Source organism: Aureobasidium melanogenum, assembly GCF_000721775.1.
Source record: "Aureobasidium melanogenum CBS 110374 unplaced genomic scaffold scaffold_76, whole genome shotgun sequence".
In the NCBI taxonomy this organism is placed as follows: Eukaryota; Fungi; Ascomycota; class Dothideomycetes; order Dothideales; family Saccotheciaceae; genus Aureobasidium; species Aureobasidium melanogenum.
The window spans coordinates 1-9,300 of record NW_024470128.1 but is presented as its reverse complement, the minus strand read 5'-3'; the positions used below and the strand labels follow the sequence as shown (position 1 = coordinate 9,300).

Here is a 9,300-nt window from a genome sequence, read left to right as displayed (position 1 = left end):
CGCGAGGCCGCACGCGAAGAAGCAAAATATGCAACGCGGTCCTGTCGCTACAACAGCAACTATAGTACTTGGTTGTGGCTTCCTGCGGAGCTCATCCGTAGTGTATGGGAGCAAGAATCCATTGGAATCTTAATATCGGCCCTTAGATCGGCTAGCATCTGTACGAACTCGCTTGCTTTACCTGCTGAGGACCACTTGCAGGATACAAAGTGTCTGACCATGATACGTGGGATCAACGAAGGATTTCGTATCGTGATAAGGGTCCTTCGAACAGCTTCGTTGCGAAGCACACTTTCAGTACATGGAGATGACGCTTACCGCTTTGGCAGTGAGGAGACTTGCAGCTTGCATAACAAAAGGCATTGATCTCGTCCAATCGAGGCACTATGGGGCAGCGATCTCCCCTGTGGAGTTGGTTTGGTCCAGGATATCAGACACGTGGAGATGTCTACTTTGGATGGGAGTTGGGTATGTGAAACTTACGAAAGGAAGGAAGGAAGCAGGGAAATGAAGATCGTGAGGATTGAGTGCGCGGCTGCGAAGCCCACACGCTAGTGTCTAGGCTGCCACAGGAGACCTATGGTTTTGACCGAGTCCCTTTTACATCTACTTGAGTTGCACTCTCGCTGTAAGCTCCGCTGGAAGTGACGGCCAACGTAAAACAACTTCTTCATAGTTCCTATTTAGAAATGCCCTGCGACTTGATTACGAAACTCCTTCTGGTGCTAGTTCGCCCTCCCTCGTTTCCAGATCACAACATCAATCAGGGCCATACCCTTTACTCGATGACCTGATCGTCATCATCCTGATCGTCGATGAATGCATTGAGACTTTTCCGAGAAAGTCTCTGACTAGCTGTGACTTGCGCCTTGTATGCCTGTAGCGAGTTTTTGAAAGACTCGATATGGGCGATTGGCTCCTTCATGAGATTGACGAAACCAATCATCGTGGCTAGCGTGGAGTCACACTTCGAAATTGCCTCATCGAAACGTTTCCTGAAACCCCTTGCTAGCCTGATGTCATCTAGCGCTCGATGGGCGTCGCTGCGGTTGACGAGAACAGCAGGCTGCGCAAGCGTGGAATCCAGCCCCACGGTTCCGCGAAGGGGCCTTAGTATGTCCTCTATAATCGCATGCACATCGATATTGCTGTGGGCGCGTGAGGGGAGATGTTCCCCTAGAGCTGGCAACTCTTCGTGTCGGCGGCTGTCGAACCTAGCCACCTCCGTACTGATCACATTCGCCAGGAGAGGACGCAGGGCTTCCAGAGAAGTCATATCATGGTCGACGGAGGCGTCCTGAGCCTCTTCAACCACGACATCTGCGGGTTCCATCTCGGGAGCGATTAGTGGAACAGCGACGACGGAACGGTCCTCCGCCACAAGACCAGGGAGCAAGTCAGGTATGGTGGCGTCCCTTCCCTCGTGGACCGCAGGCTGCAATTCGCGAGCTGATGACTCTTCTTGCCGATCGACCAAAGGCGGAGAGGTCTGCTGCAGCTCGTGCAGATGAGACTGTTGGCTTGGCTCAGTTTCTAGGGCTGCAGCTGGTCCATCTGTTCCGCCAGTACGCGGAGAACCTGCGCTTTCAATTATGAAATCGATCTTCTGGGCAGTCGCAGCCGAAGACGTTTCATGAGGTGTCGTGGCGTCGTCTCTGTTCGTCTCAACTTGATCTTCACGTTCAGAGACACCGTTGTTGGTCATGCTGCGCCCTTCACTTGGCTCTTGCTCTCGAGGAGTGGTCAAAGCCATCGTCGTGTTGGTTGTGTGAGTGACAAGGCTTTGATTCAGCGATTCGTTCATTGACTGAGTGGGAATACCAGGAATGGGGGCTATCAGATACCATTTGTACTTCTTGTTCTCCTTCGAAAGTTCTTTTCGGAAGAGCTCTTTATGTTGGCTCAGCGTGGCCCCCATCGAGTTCTTCGCTGTTCTTGTGGCCTGACCACTTTTGCTCTGGGCACCATTGCTCTTATCGCAGATATCTTGCAAAGTGAGACCATCTGGGTATTCATTCAGAATCTCCTTCGCAACCTGTACCAAGGTCTTCCCGCCCTTCATTGGACCCGGTGAAGCGATTGGGATAGTGTTGGAGTTGTTCACTGTCTGCCATGGAGTGCCCGGACTGTTCGCTATCGGCGATTGCCTGCTAAGCAAATCACTGAGAGATTCGGGCACTGTGCCCGGATCCGAAGCCAAGGGTCGAGAGCCTCGCGCTTGCTTCTTCCGTGGGTCACTTTTGTCGGGTTCTTTCCCTTCGCTGGATTAGTATACGACGCCTTGAGGGTTCCGTCGGCGCAGGGTGAATGCGCACCTCTTTTGTGTCCGGACCGCGTTTGCGCGTCGCGACTTGACGACGCGTTATTGTCGTTTCCACTCATTCTTGTCATCAACGAAGACGAGAAAAACGAGAATCAAAAGGGTCTCAATGTTACAATCACGGCTCTGTAGGGTCGATTGTGTTCAAAGACGGACAGCCGAAAACCCTTGAAGATGCGTCGAGCGTCACGAGATTGGGACGAAAAGGTGTCCCGTCGAATATGGGACTCCAGACCACGACCGCTAGCGCTGCAAAGCGCTGCAAAGAGAGAGTCTTAATCGGCAGAATTCGCCGACTGGCCCGATTCGGACATCACGCTTGCTGTAGGGACGACCCTGCTTCCGATTTGAAATTTCGGCACGTGGTAATCCTGACTTTCGAGTGCTGATATCTAGAGTGGACGAATGTTAGTGAAGACGTCCTAGATGGGTCTGAGGTTCGATTAGGTAGTGTCTATAACTATTGTTGCCAGATCGACTATAAATTGTGTGGAGCAGTCCTAAAGAGACAAAGATTGGGGAGGAACAGTTGGTGGCAAGCTTCGAATGTCAATCTTCCTGCCGAATGTACCAGAATCGCACTGCTAATGTACAAGATGATAATTGTACAGATTCCTATAGCTTGCTCAACCGTATGTGTCTATCACAGCACGTTGAAACGTGATATGCTCTGATGATAAGGCTCATTTGCGACTTTGTCACTAGCCGATCGAGTTGGGATGACGGCCGAAGGTCACGTGACGATCGCTATAAGCTTCCATTACCTCGGTGTCCACATCTTGGCACGTACCTAGCTCATAGCCGTCGCTTTGTATCAACTCATGATTTTAAGTTTATTGCTTAACAGCGACGTACACTGTAGCGTATCTTGAAAAATAAAAGATAAACTCCCTAATTTATCGATGAGTGTATCCTGATCTGTTCGTGCATCTATGTACGTGCCATGGTTAGGCTATCTATGGAGTGAAGCCACTGTGCTGACCAAGCTGTATCCAAGTGGAGAACATGGCTGCTGTCGAGAATCGTTAGTTCATGCTTTCACTCGACCTGTTGTGTAAGCTCTATTCTCCATCACTTTTTGATCTAAGTGCAATGTCAACAAACAATAGCCAAGTTTTTACTTCCGATCAGTATCAGGTTCTGACGCATCTCGAAATGTACTTTTGACGGATGGCTCTTGCCATAGCTTTGCTGGGACAGGATTGTACATTGTTCGGGCTTAAGCGCGGATTGTCGTGTTGCGATAGGTCACTGACTAGGAGGATTCTACAGCCACCATGCAATATTGTATATATGCCGTTGAGCAATCTAAGTGTCGGCGCCTACGTGTCATGTCTATATTTACGCCCTGCTTTGTCAGGTGGGGGTCTCCTGAGATCATCTCAAACTCACAAGCCTTTGGCCCAAAGGCAGATAACTCGATCATCGCTAGGGACTTTACTTCACGGCTAGGCAATTGCTAATCACTATTATGAATACTACCACCGTTTCTCACGTCCTGAGCTGGTTCCAGCATTTCGCAAGAGATCGACCTCTGATGTCTAGATCTGTGGCTTTTCGATGGACCGAGTCTTCAAGATGGCTTTTGACACCTCGTACGTTGCGCATGGGCGATACACTTGTCACTCTCTCCCAAGTTTGCAGACTGACACGCCTCAGATGATGTTCCGCTCACCATGATTTGGTGCACCGTCTTCGTCTTCACTCTAACACTACTCCTAAGAGTAGGTTTTGGCTCAAAAGGAATAGTCTCAGGTGTGTTAATTGACAGTATCCATTGCAAACCCAGACTCACCAGGTGAGGCTCCGTTGCTGCAAGCTTCCAGGGGACGAGATATGGAGCTTTTACTCCAAGGGGTGGGGTCTTCGCCCGCTTAACAGGCTTAGGTATGGTCCGATCCTCCAGAACAGCCGTTGCGAGTGCGGCAGGTCTCTTTGCATCAGTAGTCACTGTTCTGGTGTGGCTGGAAAGATATCGAGCAGTTTGAAATTATCTGACGCGAGAATTACTCAACTTTGAGCCAGCTGAACCAGATCAAGAATTATGAGCTTCGGGACTCTCGCAGACACACCACTGCTAAATTACTCGATCATAGTTTCGGTCTACTAAACAATCACTCCAGCAAGCTTGAGCGCATCTGAAATTGTGGAAGCGATGATATCGGATATCTGGTAGAGAGGCTGCGGCCGTAGGGCATGATACAAGTGAGACTCCAGAGATGTACGCTAAACGATTCGAGCGGTGCAGAGAAGTTCTGCGGAGCCTGATGCCTGTCGACGGCTTTGGTCGAGAGACATGGTTTTCATGCAAACGAGAGGGCAAGGAGCATCTTGACGGGCGTGGAGAAGCTCTTGTAGAGAGTAATGATACACAACACTCTGTCGCTTTTGCCCAATAGCAATGTAAATTTGCTTCAGATATCGTGGATGCGCTGCTTCGCGCCATCGATAGTTTGGTAAAGCAGCGAAGCCCTGCCTAGGTAAAGCAGACTTTGCGAAGCTCGACGGGCCGTAGTGTAGACACGCTGGTTGGCTACACCGCACCAAAGTCCGCTGGCCAGGAAGTTTTTCAAGCGTTGAGGGGCAGATCTTACTTCTCGGTACGTCGTCGTCAGACCATGAAATCCCGTCGTGATCAAGCTTGTGAAATACAAACAGACGACACCTCGTGGCTAGATTTGAAACAAGACCGGGAGAGAAAAGCCCGTGCGTGTTCTGCCGGAAGCATGTCTTGGCAGTCGTCTCGAAGCAGGATTCGGATTCGCATGCGTCATAACAAGGAGCTCAAGTTACAGTCCCTGCGCGACTTGCACAACAACACCGAATGTTAGAAACCAACGACGACTGACTCGAAGAGAGGTCAAGTTGTAGAGCCAGTCACCAACAGCGTCTCCATTCATATTTGAGCTCCACGATCGAGTGATGACAGCAACAAGACCAGTATATGGGCGTGACGTCTGTTGCCTGAACAACAGCAGCCACAACACGACCACAAGTAGAAGATTCCCAAGCTGCGACACAAGAGACTGGAAAATATATGAATCGATATGATTGTGATGAAAAAGCTGACCTGAGGGCCATTGTTGCCGGCGAACGCTTTCGATGCTCAGGACAAGGCACAACGAACGTCAATTGGGGAAAGAGCTACGTAGGCGAGACTCCACGCTGAATCGCTTCCTATTGCATCTTGTCTCTGTGCCACTCACATTTTCCCAGTCGCCCCTCCTTAGCTGCATCTGAACTACACAGACATCCTCGACTCAACATGGACGATCACTGGACCGTCCACCGTCATCTGGCCAGTGAGAGACATCATCGCCGCAATAGCTAGCCAGTTCCGGCTGCGAGGGGATCGCGTCACTTGTCACAGCACTCTCTAGCCATCTGTAAGCTTCGTTCTCACCTCTGAAGTCTACGCATCAGAGTCAAACGCAAGGCAATAGGAGCAGCACCAAAAGTACATCTCGCCAAGTCGCTCGCCCCTTGTGTTGTTCTGACGAGTGCAGTCGAATGCCACTTCAGCCCATGCTACCAAACCCACCATGCCATCTTCTACGAACACGAGTCGGACCGTCAGAGAATAGTTTTCTCATGATCCTGTGTCCCCTCCAGGCCGGCTCCCCCGTCGTCGGCGACCAAACCCACCGCCAGCCGCGTCCATCAATACTCGCTTCCCTCAGACGGCGTCAACTGTTACATATATCCTTGTTACAGCAACTGCCCCTTCCTTATCCGCCGTCTCTGAAGGCCAACCAACCGATATGGTTTATGACCGCAACGCACAAGAGCAACGTGTCCAGCATGGCAGTGTCCGCGACTTCCCGCAGCGCCCTTCCCAATGTGCCAACGATGCCCATCAGGAAGCCGACTACCCACAATGCTCTCGTCAGAAGAGCTCCCGTCAGGAAGACACTGGCGAGCAAGACTGCCGCAAGAGAGTCGACCTCCGGCAAGCCAGCTGCCAACAAGAAGCCAACAAGTACGGATTCTGGCAGCACTCCCTCTACGAGCACGACCTCCAAAGGCTCCAACAGCTCGTTGTTCGCACGCCAGAGTCTTCGTTGCTCTCTGCCATCAACGCCAAACGTGCCCACGACTTGGCTACTGTGCTCAATATGGACAATCCTGATCCGTCATCTCTCTGCTTGAAATGTCCTGCCCCGTCGTGTCGGACAACCTTTTCAGAGACTACCACTTATCGAGGCTTCGAAGAACACACGCGCCGGCACAACCTCGAGTTCTTTCGCATTGACCTTCACGTCTGTCCCTTTGGCTGTCAACTTGGGTTTTTTGACACCATACAGCAGTACATACATATTGACAGCTGCCCACGTACATCGACTGTCGACCCTAACGCTTCGCCGCCTAAGTTTATCTACAACGATTGCGCATGCCATACGCTCGTCGGCCCATCCTCCTTTCCTGATCGTTGGTCTCAGGTACATGCTAGATACGCATACTATGATCCGAACGTCCCTTTGAAAGACGATGTTTGCGGATACAGCTGGCTAGACAGTGTCACGTTCTTGCGACACGTTTCCGGTTCCGATCCTAGTTCGCCACAGCATGTCGAAACACTCCTTCACCAGCACGACCCATCATCATTCATCGTCTATCAACATACAAACGACATCCTCCGATCTTCTGTCCTTTGCCCAGAACCCGAAGTTCACTACGATCTGCAAGCTCTTGAGGGCCGCTTCATAACACAACAAGATTTCCAGATCCTCGGGATGCAGCAACTTGCAAAGTCCCAAATCATCTATTCAATCATGCAAGGCCTATGCCCTGTCCTTGTCCCGATGAGCGTGAATGCTATGTCCCAGGATTGGGAGAGGCTTTGCCTCTATACGTACAAATTCAACATCGAATATGGACCACTCAACGTTTGGCTCCGCATCTCACAGGAAGAAGCCGAAGACATCGGCAAATATACGTCTACGGGTTCTTTGTCCAGCACCACTCGTCAATGGACGTATTGGCTTCTATATCTCTACTGACATCATGGAGCATGAATCGCAGATCAAAAGTGACGGGGGGTTCAGATACGGCGCGAGTGAATTGGGGGACTTCGTTATTGAAATGAATTCCTGTCTTCTTCTACATATACATATGATGAGCGCATGCCTCATTAGATTTTCCTATGTAGTCATGGTCTGGACTGTCATTGCGCTGAGTCTGTAGGCCGATCAACTACTTCTGGGATCAGTATACAGAACCCACATCTGGCTCTTGTATCGAGACGACAATCTCCTTCCTCGTTGCTGGCATTATCAACATGCTTATCGACATCGCTATATCGCTCGTCTCAATTCCGTGTTTACTCAAGTCAGAAGTTTCACTGGTGGACCGCTTTATGTTGATCTGTATCTTCATGCTTGGAGGTTTGTGAGTACTCACTGTTCATCTGAGAGCGCGATTGCTTTGCTCACTCTATCAAGCGTCTGCATCGCTAGCGTGATGCGAATTCACTATCTCCAAGTTCTCCGTACCAGCACAGATATCACGCACTCGATGGGAAGCGTTTTCATATGGACCTCTGGGGAGCCCGCCATTGGCATACTCTCATCTCGGTTGATCTGTATTCGCCCAGTTGTGCGGATATTCTCATTGACGAAATACTAGACAGCTGTTGGGTAATAGCGTGTCACTCGAATTGTAGGCCAAACACATTGTCTTCATTACGCGGTGTTGACATTTGAGATAAGATGGTATCTGGAGCACAGAACACATGTATGTTTACTGGAGAAGTCATTTTTCCTGCTTTTGACTCGAGCAATCTGACCCTAGCTTGACTATTCACTGTCCTTGTTGGAGGAGGCCTCACACGGGCGATATCGCCTGTACCATGGTACTTGCGAGAATGAGTGGAAAGATGTGTCTCTAGACTCAGACATATGTAGAGGGGCATCTTGCTGATCTCATCACTTGCGGCTAGGTTGTCTGTTGCCCACTGGCGGTTGCCGAGGTTTGCAATCGCCTATATCAATCGGTCATCAGCATCTGCTGCATCACTAAATATCATGTGCGCTAAAAGGTACCGCATGGTTCTTCGAATCTATATTCTCTGTATGATTGGCGTCAGAAGAGTCGAAGTTTGTATACCATGAAGGAGAACTTACACAGCAACTACATTAGGGGGACAGCGTTTGTGTGACTCCTGGTATCTGACGCACCAGGCTCGTACAGTATAGCGCAGGTGGCCACAGCAGTATTCGACCTTGGTGTAGTCACACATAATGCTCGAAAGTGCGGTGGATTCGTGATTCGACCAGGTGTTACCGGTAGGAATCAATTTGGCTTTGTGTTCGAAGTGGAAGAGGTGAAGAACAGGGAGAACGGATGGGGCAAGAATGATTCGAGATATCATCAAAGTCTTAAAACTCAGCGAATATTGGTGGCAAGCAAAGACTTCCATCGACCTGCTCTCGGGCAGGAAAATACCTCATTTCCTTCGTCTCGTGCTACTGAAACATGCAGACGACGCAGGAAAGCACAGAAGAAGCCAATGAGTGTCAATAATGCAAGGCGTCAAGTAGCCCAGCGGCTCGTGGTTCCCACAGCTTCTCCCAATCACCCACCTCGGAGTCATTATTGATGCGATATCCATCGCTAGGGCATATGCATGGATGACCGGGTGGACGGTAATGCCGATTAGATGGAGTGTCCTTGAGCACTCCACAAGGAGCAGGACCAGGAGGGATCCGATGCATATAGCGTGTTCCCACCGGCGAACAGAGCGAAGATTGTGCTGCTTGAAACTCGCTTGCCAGGGGCGATATGCAGGAAGTCATCATGATGAACCTGATAGTAGATTGCATCTATCGAAATCCTACCTTTTCGGATGCCAGGATTACTAGTTGCACACATTGGCGTTGTCCAGTGTTGTGGGAGGGTGTTCCCCTGGCGATCACAAAAAAAGCGTCGGTGATGCCGGCAGCAGTTCAAGGTCACACGCGATTCGGGGGGACAGTCGTGCG

At 50.4% G+C, this 9,300-nt stretch overlaps 3 protein-coding genes across 3 annotated transcripts; 1 reads left to right on the top strand and 2 right to left on the bottom strand.

Moving 5' to 3' along the window:
- Positions 1-778: 778 nt before the first annotated feature.
- Positions 779-2,114, bottom strand: M437DRAFT_70729 (uncharacterized protein; the record flags this gene model as incomplete). The annotated part of the gene is made up of 2 exons (XM_041025553.1): positions 779-2,004; positions 2,042-2,114. The coding sequence occupies 2 exons, from the start codon at positions 2,112-2,114 to the stop codon at positions 779-781; spliced, it is 1,299 nt and encodes a 432-aa protein (XP_040874553.1).
- A 3,471-nt stretch (positions 2,115-5,585) lies between these two features.
- On the top strand, positions 5,586-7,320 carry M437DRAFT_70728 (uncharacterized protein; the record flags this gene model as incomplete). Its single annotated transcript, XM_041025552.1, has 2 exons — positions 5,586-5,622; positions 5,933-7,320. The coding sequence occupies 2 exons, from the start codon at positions 5,586-5,588 to the stop codon at positions 7,318-7,320; spliced, it is 1,425 nt and encodes a 474-aa protein (XP_040874552.1).
- A 1,030-nt stretch (positions 7,321-8,350) lies between these two features.
- On the bottom strand, positions 8,351-8,558 carry M437DRAFT_61306 (uncharacterized protein; the record flags this gene model as incomplete). Its single annotated transcript, XM_041023912.1, has 2 exons — positions 8,351-8,387; positions 8,443-8,558. 2 exons carry the CDS (start codon positions 8,556-8,558, stop codon positions 8,351-8,353), a joined length of 153 nt encoding a protein of 50 aa, XP_040874551.1.
- Between the last annotated feature and the right edge of the window lie 742 nt (positions 8,559-9,300).